A 13,690-nucleotide genomic window follows, 5' to 3' on the forward strand; every position below is an offset into this window, starting at 1 on the left:
AGTGAGGGCCGGCCTGTCTTTGCTCCCAGACCCCCAGTGCAGGAGCACCAGCGCAAAGTAATGACTCAAATACTCATTAAATGAATGAACGAGTATGGTAGAAACATATCCATTAATGACACTTCCTAGTGGGCTGTTAAATTTCATAACTTTCAAAGACTGACTAATTTAATTTTAGTTACAGATCCTGTTGTGAATTGATGAACGAAAATGTTATCGTGTTCTGATAAAGATAAATGATTCACAACGGAATCCTTTATCCTTCGTCCATCCATTCAACAATTATTTATTCGGTGCCCCTAAGTGCCAGGTTCTGTTCTAATCCCTTGGGTACTTTAGTGCGTGAGAAAGAAACATCCTTGCCCCAAGGTGCCTATACACTAGTGAGGAGAGCAGCTCTTACCTGGGGGTACCTATGTAAGATGTGTCGTTCAGTAGCAGGAGGGAAGTGCCGTGGGGCAGACTAAAGCAGGAGAGGGAGGGGAGGAGACAGTGCCCCTGAAGAGGACGTGTGGAGGTAAGGGGGAACGTGCCAGGCAGAGCCATTGTGGAGGCGCCCAGGGGTGTGTGCCTGTGGGGTTCCAGCAGCAGCAGGTGGGGGGGGGGGTGGCAGGAGCAGGGAGAGGTGACGTCAGAGGGGAAATGGGGGCCGTGCTGTTGGAATGCAGACGCCGTGGTGGGTTTGGGCAGAGGAGCAGAGGACCTGCCTGGGTTGCAGAGGATCTCAGGCTGCTGTGTGGACGCCGGGTGCGGGTGGAAGCCGGGAGACGGGTTCTGAGCTCTTGCAAGCATCCAGACGGTAGGTGTGCTAGGCTCTTGTCCGGGCAGAAGCAGTCAAGTTCCAGAGGCATCGTGGAGATGCCAACAGGATGAGCCGGCACATCCGGTGTGGGGCGTGCGAGAAAGAGGGACCAAGGGCACCTCGAGGGCTTTGGCCGGACTAACTGGAAGTTTGCAGTTGTGACTGAGCTGGGAAAGGTGCAGGCTGTGTGGACCCAGGAGGAGGGCCGGGGGTTCCTCGGGCAGGTGAAGCCCGAGATGTGTGTGGAGGTGTGAGGTTGGCAGTGGTGGGCGGAGGGGGTCTGTGACTCAGGAAGGGGAGGGGGCTGGAGATTGTGCATCAGTCCCCGAGGGAGCTGAAGCCCGGGAGTGGCCGAGGTCACCCGGGAGGAGGCAGAGCGGGTCGGGTCTGGAGTTCTGGCCTCTGACAAATGAGGGCACCCAGCCAAGGACCCGAGAGGAGGCGTTGGGTAGGAGGAAAGCCCTGGGGGGGTGGCGGTTACCCTAGGAGCCCGGTGAAGCCAGTGTTTTGGGGAGGAGGGAGACGTCAAGGGGCTCAAGAGCTGCTCATGGGTATGGCTAAGTTGTCCTATGTCTTAGAGCTCGTTTCAACTTAGGCTTAAAGTTTTGAAGATGTAATTAGAATATGACGAGTTCGTGTCACTTTGAGACCTATAATTGTATGAATAATTTTGAATTCCATTAGACAGACATGACACATCACTGCCTCTCTTTGTGCGTGATATCAAGACCCGGGCTCATTGCATATTTATGTGTAACTTAGCCAGTTAATTTCTTGTGATTGAAATAGCTCCTTTCATTTGTGGGTTTATCTTGACTTAGCATATGACAGTCATTGGGAAATAAAGGAAACCGTAAAACAGAAAAGAATCATGGTAACATGAATAAGTTTACAATTATTCTTTTTATGAATAAAATTACCATAAGAAATCTCTGATACTTTGGAAACATACATATTGTCTCATTCTTCGCCTATTTAATGTTTCCCTCAGGAACAAAACCTTCTTTTCTTTCTTTCTTTCTTTCTTTTTTTTTTTTTTTTAAAGAAATCTTTCACTGGCTGTTAAAAGAGTAGAAATATCCCATCCTTAATGGAATTTACTTTTGGTTATATTGGTATTAATTGTATTGAAGAATTAGAATTTTGGCTGTCTGTAGCCTTAGGCCACGTAGAGGACTTTCCCCAAGCCGCTTTTTAAAGATATAGATCAGGAGTAAAGTTTTTATAGAAGCACTGTCGATTTGTTTGTAGTTTTAAAGGGATTCGTTTTGCTCAGGTCTTGGTTTTGAGATAGCATTTCCCATTTAGAGGAACCAGGAATGTTTGAGAGGTGGTTGATCTGAGGGCTGAGTTGGGGACCAATAACAAAAGCCTGGGGTGTTTTGTTGATCCCAAGTCTAAGGAAGTGTTCAGAATATTTGTTGGGGGCACATCCAAAGGAGAGAGAAGCCAACTTGAGGAGGCTCCTGGTGGCCAGACGGGGGCAGTCTGAGCATCAGAAGAAACAAGGGTGATAGTGGATTACAACCCATTGAACGAGATAGGAATCTAGGAGCTGTTACTTATGGCAATAGGTAGATAGGTAGAAAAGAAGGGAGAGTTCTTCCTTACGGTAGAATGCTGACTGTCAGCCTGGAAGGAATAACGGAATTAGCAAATGGCCACTCTGCAACCATATAGGGAAAACTGACTCAGGCGGGTCATCAAGAATGCTGCATCTCGTGAGGGACAGTTCGATGAGCGGCAGGATATTTACATCATCTCAAGCTAAGTCTGACAAATTACTCATTATGAAGGAAAATTAGTAACCCCACTATGGAGATGCCAGGTGGTGACCATCAGTCTCAAAGCAGAAAGTCCTCACGGGTGCCTGACTGTGGGGCCCCTCTTGTGGGGCATCGCCAAAGATGCACGTGCTGAGTCGTCACGAGCATGCATCAGATGATCCAGGGTGCGGGCCACTGGGCAAATAACTGGCCTGTATTCCTAAAGCTGTCATGAGACAAAGGAAGGTCACGGAACTGCTCCAGATTGAAGTAGACTGAGGAAACATTCTAGCTGAATGCAATATGACATCGTAAGGAGAAACATCATAAAGGACGTTATTGGGACTTTAGGCAAAGTTGGAATGCGATTGGAATTATTATTATTGGAATACAATCTTCAATATCCTGAATTTGATAACTGAGCTGGGCTTATGTCTTTGGAAGCACTGAGGCATCAAGGAACAAAGGGGCATGCGTGTGTAACCTATTCCCAGATGGTTTAGGAAAAATATTCATAGAGGAAGAGGGCAGATTGGAGAGAACAAATATGACAGAGTATTAAGAATTGGTGAAGCCGGGTAAAGTAGTACGGAGTCCTTTGTTTTCTTCTTGCAACTGTTCTCTAAATTTGAAATGACTTCAGAATAACGAATGAAGAAAGTGGAAAAAATACTTCTAGGAGGTAAAGCTGGTAGGATCTGAAGATAAATTTTTAAGCGATTGTTAATTTGCCGTTGTGATTACGATGACAGGGTTTTCAGCAGGTAGATTGGTAATAAAAGGATACAAAAATTATAAAAGGATTTTACTTGTTAGAAGATATGTTGATTGTCAACAAATTATCAGTGTATTATCGATACATTTTTGAAGAATTATGAAATATTTCATTATGTTTCAAGTTGGTAGAGTCTGTTTTTTCATGGTCTAATTTAATAATACCGTATCTCACTGAATCTAGATGCTGTCAATTTTAAGATGCCCCATTGCTATTGAGAAAGAAAAAAATACTGCCAATTGTAAATCTAAGATTATGTCCATTGTAAGGTGTATCCTGATTTCAGAGATGTTAAAATGTGTGGGAAAATGTGTGAAATAGTTGAGACAGGGTGGATTGAGATGCTAGGTGGGAAAATAAAGCTGCTTCTCATTTTAATGACTGCCACATCATGGTTTTAGTTAGAAAATGGGAAATCTGTCATCTCTTCTAAAAATGGCTTATTTTATGATTGATAGAAGATGTTCTTGTAACCGTTGCTAATGTGACTTTCGTGATTTAATGGATCGTTTGATAATGTGTTTATGCCCTGGAGTGATCTTTTCTACAGCTACTAATTCTTGCACAGGTATTTTCAGGCCCTCAAATCCAAACGAGCATTTGGGAGTCTCTTCCTCCGACTTCCTGCTTACTGAAATAATGACTGTCGTTCTGCACAGATGCCACAGTTGGAGGAGAAACTCGAGCTTGAACTGAAGGATGACGCCAGAGTCATTGCTTGCCGGTTCCCTTTCCCTCGCTGGACCCCAGACCACGTCACCGGGGAGGGGGTAGACACCGTGTGGGCCTACGACCTGAGCACGCTGCGAGGCAGGAGGCCCTGAAGACGTTTCCAGCCGGTCATTCAAGTGTAGACTTTATGGAGAGTGGTTTCCCAAGTGATGGTGGTCTTCGGTTTCATAGAGATCTGCAGCTGTGTCGTCAGCAAAGAGTCTGTTTTTCTTCACTATGGAATGAAAATCTATTACTTTCCTTAACTTTTGGAAAACAAACAGAAGTTAAGAACAGCAGGTAGATTTAAAGTCCCTTTTCGTGGCATATTCAAAAAAGTGGTCTTCTTTCCCACGCGCTCTGATGTATGAAAATATGACCAGGGGATGGTCAACGTTGATGGGCGGGAGAGATGTGAACAGCTCTTCACGCTACAAAAAGTATGATTTAATGCCAGAGATGAACAGAAACACTTTTTAAAGAGGCTGTGCAGTAGGAAATGTTTGCAGTTTCATCTAACTTTATTCATACTTAAGATTTGTCTTTCTTTCTTTCTGTACTTCATGGCAACGTTTTCTAAAGGACTCAGGCGCTCCTATTTTATAACATTGATTAGGAATAATTTGTTGTGAGGCCAGCGCTTTACTGTATTTTCTTGGATCTGAGGTGTCTATACGTGTGCGTGTAAACGTGTGGATAGACACACACGTTTGACCGCTTCTGAAGTTGTGACGTACCTTCCGGCTAATGGTGTTTTGTGTCTACGATCGGCAGCATTGCACATCACGACGTAGCTGTAGCCACCACGGATGGAATGTCAGATGTGATGCGAGGTGCTCAGAGGAGATGCAGGACGTTCTGGAGTTATAGGTAATAACATAAGCCGTCATGAGTTTGGGCGCAGCCAGACCTGGGATCACATCCCTGCTCGGCGACCAGCCTTGCACCAGTGGCTTGACCTCCTGGAGCCTCGCTTTCCCGAGTGTCCCCAGCCTCTGTTGGGATAATGATACACCGAACAGGGGACTCTTTTTTTGTAAAACTCAGGACGCAAAGTCTTTGGTCTTATCATTTTAGATACTAAAGAAGTCACAGATTATTTCTGCTAGTCGCATCTTTATTTCATGAAAGTAGCCATTCATTTAGTATTCTCGTTTAGGAGAAGAAACCTGACTGATTTAGATAAAGACAAGTTATGGAAAACCTTTGAATGTGAATAGATAGGCTTCACGTATCTGAAACGTTAATCTATTAAATGGTGGCTCTAATAATCCCTGTGTATCACAGAAAAGGATTGAGCTCCCGATCGTACACCTGTAACCTAAATACCAAACTGTGTCTTCATGGAGGTTTGATAAAATGAGATGGTTTGTATTTCTAACTAAACTCACGAGAATACGATCAGTTTGAGAATTTTCATTTAAATGAAAAGCAACTGGGGACCCGTTCATTCATTCGGCGAATACTTCTTGTCTGCTGTGTAATAGGCCTGTCCGATTCAATGGTGAGTAGACATGAAGGACCCCTAATCTTATGGAAACGTGTATTCCTCAAGAGAGAGACAAATACGGGCGTGAATGTAAGTGTGTGTGTGAAGCTCTCTGAAAGAAGTAAACAGTGTGACAGTCATGGGCACTTGTCAGATTTTTGGCTGCCACTGTCCATCCCTTCCCAGTAGCCCCCGATTTCTTTCCGAAGAGCGAGTTTGGTGTCTGTCCCTGCCTGTCACCCCAGCCAGCTCTGTAAGTGGGTGAGGCACGCCTGGAGAGGAACCCATCGTGGCTCCTGGCCAGGCAGGTGTGACGGGCAGAGGTAGGGTTTTGTGGAACCTTGGGTGTGTTCAGTAATCTTCTAGACACGCTCCTGGCAGACTTGTGGAGGCATCAGGCTGTCTGCAAAGGCATATATAACTTGCCTTTTTGAGGTTTCTGGTTTAGCTTCCCAAAGATTAAATGGCCCCTGGTGTTGCAACCTCAGAATAAAATGGACCATTTCACGGAAGTGTTGGCATTCATGGAGTTTGTAAGCTCTCTAATGGATTGATTGATTTTTAAAAAATATTTATTCTTTTTTTGAGAGAGAGAGAGAGAGAGCAAGCGAGCACACAAGCAGGGGAGGGGCAAAGAGAGGGAGACAGAGAATCGGCAGCGGGCTCCAAGCTGTCAGCACAGAGCCCGACGCGGGACTTGAATTCCCGAACCACAAGATGATGACCTGAGCTGAAGTCTGACGCTTAACAGACTGAGCCACCCAGGCGCCCCTAGTGGATTTTTTTAAATTTTGCATTTGAATAACCTGGAAGTGAGCTATAAGAATTTTCTTACAGGGGTGATTGTGGCTTCTCTGACTGGCTGGTTTGAGTTTTTATTGGTTCCCGGATTCAGGGTCTGAAATTTGCGCACAACACAAGGCAGGGAGCGGGACCTGTTACGTTTGATGTCGAAAGTAGGATTCACAGACGCCTGACCGATTGAAATCAGGGATGAGTGCTAGCTTGAGAACATTTAAAGTTAAAACGACAACAACCAAACAGGAATAGGAATAGAGCTTAGGGGTGACGTAGCCTAACGAGCCATTGTGACCAGACCTGGAGGTTGCATTGACACACGGTCAGGGGCTTGAGCCCATTCCCGTCTGAGTGCATCTTTCTCCCAAAGCATGGCCCCAGGGCTACAACCCTTGCCTTTCCCAGCCCTGCCAGATGGGCTCCGCCAGACCCTCAGCCAGTTCCGGCGTTCAGACCCCCTGAAATGAGCTTAGCTCCGCCAAGAGTATGGGAAACCGAGTTTGAAAGACCGAGACCCTTCTAGATGCACCGTGTCCACCGTTGCTGAGAGATGCTGTACACCATGACAGGTTACAGCCAGACAGAGAGAACGAAGGTCCTGACATTTAAACCACGCGGCAGGATGCTATGCCTCTGCCAGAGTACTTGCCCTGATGGCCAAAGGCATAAAAGAAATAGCTGTTCTCAAACGCAGGAGTCCTCTGAGCTTGCGCTGTACCCTGTATTTCCTAGATCATCTGGAGTCCCCCGGGCCGCGGGGGAGCGTTTCTCACCTGGCCCGGGGAACCGAAGTCTGCGCGTCTCTGACCTGGGCCACCTGTTGGGGAGCGGAGGATGCCAGCAGGCCGGCTGAAGGGATGCAGACGCCGCTCACTGGGATCCCCCAGCCGTCTCTCCTCTTTCTTGGGAACAGAGCCCCCCCCCCCCCCCCCCCCCAGTGCTTTGGGCATCAGGGTGGGCGGTGGGCGGTGGGCCACGGGCAGGTGATTCAGCTCCGGCCAGCGAGGCATGAAGGGGCGTCTGCTGGGAGCTTAGGGAAAGGTTTTGTTGCTAACAGAAGGCGCTTGAGGCGAGCGTGGCCTTCCGGGCCTCGGACGGGCTGTATGGAGCCCTGGCACCTGCAGTTCTGACGGCTGTGTTACAGCCACCAGGGAAAAGTGAAGTTGAAAGCGGGGGTGCTGAGGCCGGCCGAGCAGAGAGATGGACAGACTCCTGGTGTTTGCTGACTTGCCGAGCTGACCTGGAGCCTCCGACTGCAGGATGTCTTTTTTTTGTTTAATTTTTTTTTTAACGTTTATTTATTCTTGAGAGAGGGGGAAAGAGAGCACAAGCAGGGGAGGGGCAGAGAGAGAGAGAGAGAGAGGGAGACACAGAATCGGAAGCAGGCTCCAGGCTCTGAGCTGTCAGCACAGAGCCCGACGCGGGTCTTGAACCCACGAACTGTGAGATCGTGACCTGAGCCAAAGTTGGACGCTTAACTGAGCCACCCAGGCACCCACCGCGCCCCCGCCCCCCAGCCCCGACTTCAGGACGTCTTAAGGGAAGTGACAAACCCACGTTGCTGCTGTCCTGCGGGGGTGGCAGTATTTGGGCTGTGTGGCCATCTGGTAGGGACAGGAGGGTGTGAGGCTGAACGGGGGTGAGGAGGATGCCCCAGGGTGTGGAGTGCGGGCACAGCCAGAGGGGCGCCTGGGGAGCTGTACCAGGTCAGAAGGGCTCTGAACTTAGACCCAGCATTCACAGTCGACAGGAGTCTTCCCAGGCGGGCATCCTGTTCTTGGGGACGCAGGCAGGGCTGAGTAACAGAGCCTCAGCCACACCCCTGCATGCGGGGGGCTCCGTAGGGGGAAAGATGATTCCTCAGGATTAGAAAGGACTTAGTGAAGGGAGGGGAAGGAAACACCTCAGACTGCCCACTTGGCAGGTGGGGTTGCCCAGTGAAGGAGCTGCGGTGTGGACGGCACGTGTGTGTCCTTGGGTTGAGATCCTGACCCCCACTGCGATGGTTGAGGGAGGGGGTCTCTGGAGATGCTTCGGTCCTTAGAGTGGAGCCCTCACGAGTGGGGCTGGCGCCCGGGTTTGATGGCCTCAGCGAGCTTGGGAAGACAGCCGGCCGTGAACCAGGAGGCGGCTTCTCGCCAGACGCCGAATCTGTGGGTCCTTGATCTTAGACGTCTTAGCCTCCACAACTGAGACGAAGAAATGCTTATTGTTTAAGCGCCCTGGTCTGGGTGACGGTGCGGCAGCCGGAGCTGGTGAGAGACAGGCTGGCCCCCGAGAAGAGCCCCACCCCGCACTGTCCAGTCTTGTCACCACTCCAGCCATCACTTCCTTGACCTGGAAAGGAAGGGAGCCAGGATTGAAGAGGGCTTCCTCCGGTGCCAGCTGGGAGGAGCGGGAAACCTTCCCCCCCGACGTGATGGTCAGGGTCGGTTGGCCGAGTCCTGAAGTTCCACAGGGGCCCTCTCTGGATGGCCGTCGGGGGGTATGGTTGGCACCATCTCGAGGGCAGGTTTCCCTGCGAGGGGTCTCTTCTGTGCCTCTCCCTCCTGGCTCTCTCGGAGGATGCTTCTGGCACGGCTTGTCCCTAAACTAACGTGGAAGATGAAACAAAACTAGCGGGAGAGGAACAGAAGCCGCGTTGACAAGCAGAAATGAAGTCTAGGTGGCAGAGGGTCTTGGAAACCTCTCCTACGAGGCGCAGTTAAACAGGCTGTGGATGTTTGCCCGGGATGAGAGGAGGTGTAGAGGGCACAGAACGGACCTTTCTGGTGTTCGAAGGCTTGCCAAGCGGCAGAAGAAAGGAAAAGTGATCGTGGACGTGACCGTGTGTCGGCAGTTTCCATGTGCTGGAAATAACCCCGTTCGCATCTGTAGGTCGGAGGCACGAGCTCGTTTCTTTTCTCTCAACCGGAGGGAGTTGCGGTCAGCTTGCTCAGTCACACCCGGACACGGGAGCACAGAGTCTTACGTTCTAACTGGCTCTGAGATACCAACTCGGGTCACACTGGGCTGGCGCCGAAGGGACGGGAGGCTGCGGCTCAGTCCCCAGCACAGTTTGGGTAAAGTCGTTTCAGGTTAGGATGCGTTGACTCTGGACACAGTGAGTTTCTTGTCTCTGGAGATCGTGGAGCAGAGGGCTGGACAGCCACTTGGTGGAGATATTGTAGAAGGGATCCATCTACAAGCAGGTGTGGAGTCTTGAAATGGCCTAAAATGACCGCGAGTTTTCCAGTCTTAGCAGTCTTGCCAGAACCTTCCTGGCCGAACACAGTGGGTCTGTGAGGCATCAGAGTGGCCTTTGAGCAGCGACGTTGCACATGCTTCCCGATTCAACTTAGCCTCCCCCAGCTCCAGGCCACGGGCGGCTTTTTACTCTGGTATACGAAATGAAGTAGTCGAAATTTTGAAATCTCAGAGAAGCTAACGAATGACAATAGGTTTTATCAGAACCCCAGCAGAGAGCTGACGCTCAGAGAAGGTTGGAATCTGTTTGACCCCAGAGAGCTTAGCCCCAGAGAGCACACTTGGGTCTCCCACGGTCTTCTTCTTTTTTTTTTTTTTTTTTTTTTTTTTAAGTTCTTAACATTTATTCATTTTTGAGAGATGGAGGGAGACAGAGCGTGAGTAGGGGAGGAGCAGAGAGAGAGAGAGGGAGACACAGGATCTGAAGCAGGCTCCAGGCTCTGAACTGTCAGCACAGAGCCTGATGCGGGGCTGGAACCCACGGACAGGGAGCTCATGACCTGAGCTGAAGTTGGACACATAACCAGCTGCGCTACCCGGGCGCCTCCCCACTTTTCTAAAACATTTATTTATTTATTTAAATAAAAAAATATTTTTTAATGTTTTATTTAACCTTGAGACAGAGAGAGAGAGAGAGCAAGCAAGCATGACTCGGGGAGGGGCAGAGTGAGAGAGGGACATAGAATCCGAAGCAGGCTCCAGGCTCCGAGCTGTCAGCACAGAGCCCAACGGAGGGCTCGAGGTCACAAGCTGTAAGGTCATGACCTGAGCCAAAGTCAGCCACTCCACTGACTGAGCCACCCAGGCACCCCCAAAATTTATTTATTTTGAGAGAGTGCGAGCGTGTGCACATGAATGGGGGAAGAGCACAGAGCGGGAGAGAGGGAGAGAGAGAATCCAGGCAGCCTACGCTGCATCAGCGCGTAGCCCGATGCAGGGCTTGAGCCGTGAGATCCTGACCTGAGTTGAGGTCAAGAGTCAGATGCTCGACCGACCGAGCCACCCAGGCGCCCCATGTGTTTCCAAGTTCTGATGAGAGCCAGGAGACTGTTCTTGAAGCCCCTGGGACAAGTCCGTCACTAATGATGCCTCAGTGCCTTCTGAGTGACGCCGTCTTACCCATCCCCTTGTCAAGGGAGCAGCCTCACAAGGTTCTCTGACCCCTCTCCAACTGATTGGAGCCAACGTCAGGCCACAGAAATGAGATGAGCTATTCTGATTCCATGTTGAGAATTTAAATTGGGGAACAGAAAGACTGGGGATGTCCAGGGGGAGGCTGAGGGCATGATGCTGAGGCCAGGGGAGTTAGGAGGGCTGTGACAGACGAGAGGGTAACGGGTTTCTCTGGGTCAAGGGCCCAGTCCAGGGAGCCGGCTGCCCTCCACCAGAGGGCCCAAGAACCGGGCCGGGTGGAACCCCCGCTGCCCCTCACATCTTAGCCCCCCTCAAAGGGTTCAGTTGAGTGTCGTGTTTCCTGAAGAACTCCATTTTTCTTTTAATTTTTTTTTTAATGTTTTTATTTATTTTTGAGAGAGACAGAGGCAGAATGTGAGTGGGTTAGGGGCAGAGAGAGAGGGAAACAGAAGCAGAAGCAGGCTCCAGGCCCCAAGCTGTCAGCACCGAGCCTGACGTGGGGCTCGAACTCACCAACTGCGAGATCATGACCTGAGCCGAAGTCGGACGCTCAACCGACTGAGCCACCCAGGCGCCCCAGTGAAGAACTCCGTTTATGTAATCGGCTATTTTATGATGAAAATAATACTTGTCACGACAGGTGTTAAACACAAGGAGCTTGGTACCCCCAAAGGTGGCGCAGGCCATCTATTTCAAATAGAAAAGTGGGTATTTATATAAATGTAAGAAATCTCCCCTCTGAATAACACAATCAAGTTTCTGCACTCAAATAGAAAACTTGAGTCATCTGGCATCCTCTCAGGCAGAGTGAAGCGTTCCCGTAATCGTGACACGTTGTGGTTATATTGGAATTGGCACCCTTGTGACCCAGTGGACCGATGCAAATTGAACATGAACAAAGAAATCATGTAACTTTTATAGGTAAGGGGAGTCAGGTCTTATTTTTTCTAATTTAATGTTATGGTGTGAATGTTCCCTGAGAAGGGCTGATCGAACAATAGCTCATTGATCACAAGGTTTGAGTCAAGGATGGGAAGGAGGAATCGAGTACATTTTCTCCTCTGGAATACTGTGGGGTGAAACATCGGGCAGCGGAATTATTCTTTATGAGAATTGATCCAAATGCCGGAAAAATTCACAAAACTCCACGTATGTCCCGGACTTGCTGGGGACGTTTGAGTGGCGCGGTCTTACGGGGTTTGCCAGGCAGTGTTGTTCGTGGGGGACGTGACAGCTACAGAGACAGGGTGTCACAAGGCATTAGGTTCATGCTGGTGCACATGGAGAGCGGTCAGCACATTCTGGAGGGGGCCAAAGCCTCTGCTATTCCAGAGACCGTCTCTTCTCGCTCCCTGACATTTACCTGTCCCGGGCACCTGTGCTTTATCACTTCATCCCATGGCCTCTTTTCCACATGCCTGCTAATCTCTGATTTAAGAGTTGCATATTGCCATTTTCAAGGGCATTTGCATTTTGTTAAGGAGTGATTCAGTAGGAATTTGAATGTTCAGGGAGGCCGAAAGATGGGATTTGCAGTGGTTCCTTGTTTCCACCTGCTCTTACCCCAGTCCAGACTACCAAACTGACATAATCATGGCAGCTCAGAAAGGCAGACTACGGTCACTGAAAGTTTCTCTTGACCTGGAAATGTTAATTATGACTAGAAATTCACAGTCCAGAAACCATGATAACAAGGATAGCTCTCAAGTGTTGACTGTCTACCAAGTCATACGTCTTTTAGATACATTCTTTTTATTTTTTTTTTTAAGTTCATTTATTTTGAGAGAGAGAGAGCAGGAAGGGGCAGAGAAAGGGAGAGACAGAGTCCCAAGCAGACTTTGCGCTGAGAGACACGGGACTTGAACTCACGAACTGTGAGATCATGACCTGAACTGAGATCAAGAACTGAACTGACTGAGCCACCCAGGCGCCCCCTAGATACATTATTTTCAATTCTCATACTAACTACAGTGTCGATACGATATTTCCCAGGGGTAATCTGAGGCATTTAGAGAGTAGTTCGTTTGCTAAGGCCCATGCGCCCATTACCAGGTAGTGGAGCTGGTATTCACACCCAGGCCTGTCTGGCACTAACACCTGTGTGACTTCCCCTTTGTCCCTGCCCGGCCAGGGCGTGGGGACGACCCTCCTGCTCCAGAATCGATCCCGTCTACCCAGAAGCTTAGATATCAGCAACGTTTGAGTAACTCTGAGGCTTGGGCCCCACGTGTCTTTGAATCAGAATACATCGTGTTTTTGGTAGGCACAAGGGTGGTCTCTGAGTCAGAAGCATAAGCCCGTGAGAAGAGTAAGGCAGCCAGTTTTTCAGAATTGTCTCCGCGCTCAGAAATAGGCAGAGGGAGTAATGAGTTCTACGCAGAGCTGACTTACCACCTGCCTTTTAGGTCCGCCTCCCAAAAATGGGTGCGTGCAGACGTATCACCTGTCTGTGTTAGACAGTAAACGACTTGCAGAAGCACACGTCTCCCATCGGCCGCTGGGATGGCCATAACAACGTGGCACAGCCTCGTCATTGAGACCACAGACACGCATTTCTCATAGCTCTGGAGACTGGAAGTCCCGCTACGGTCACGTTCGGAGATACCGGGGATTAGCATTTCCATAGATGAGTTTTGAGGGGGACACGGTTCAGTGCGTAAGAAATCCCACCAAGTTAATCACAGCCTCACTTTCACAAGCAAGTAATTGGACGCAGCCTAAACGTGCGTCAGTCGAGACTGGCTGGGCAGCCGTGAAAAAAGCCTGTGGCAGAGTGACAGGTACCAGGGCACGTGGCATTTCCAGTAGAGGCTCCTGTGCTGTGACACGCATTCTGCAACAACACGCACCGAGCGTAGCCGGTCTGGCGGAAAAAGCTGGGTTAATGGCAGACCACTCAGAATGGTTGCCACCTTGAAATCAGGGCATTCAGGAGACAATCAGTATCTGGGGAGGGAACTGGGCAGTGC

The 13,690-nt window shown here is 49.5% G+C and overlaps 1 protein-coding gene across 7 annotated transcripts in view; it reads left to right on the forward strand.

The window, feature by feature from the left end:
• The window catches only part of ATPSCKMT (ATP synthase c subunit lysine N-methyltransferase), a 249,332-nt gene that overhangs the window by 12,574 nt on the left and 223,068 nt on the right, over positions 1-13,690 (forward strand). Inside the window, exon 5 of one of the 7 annotated variants that reach the window (XM_045442109.1) lies at positions 4,003-5,455. The exons of the other annotated variants lie outside the window; for them this stretch is intronic. Coding sequence (XP_045298065.1) covers positions 4,003-4,167 — 165 coding nt within the window. The 3' untranslated portion in view covers positions 4,168-5,455. Of the gene's footprint in view, positions 1-4,002; positions 5,456-13,690 lie in introns of those variants that run through there. 7 annotated transcript variants of the gene reach the window in all.

Source organism: Leopardus geoffroyi, chromosome A1, assembly GCF_018350155.1.
Source record: "Leopardus geoffroyi isolate Oge1 chromosome A1, O.geoffroyi_Oge1_pat1.0, whole genome shotgun sequence".
Classification (NCBI taxonomy): domain Eukaryota; kingdom Metazoa; phylum Chordata; class Mammalia; order Carnivora; family Felidae; genus Leopardus; species Leopardus geoffroyi.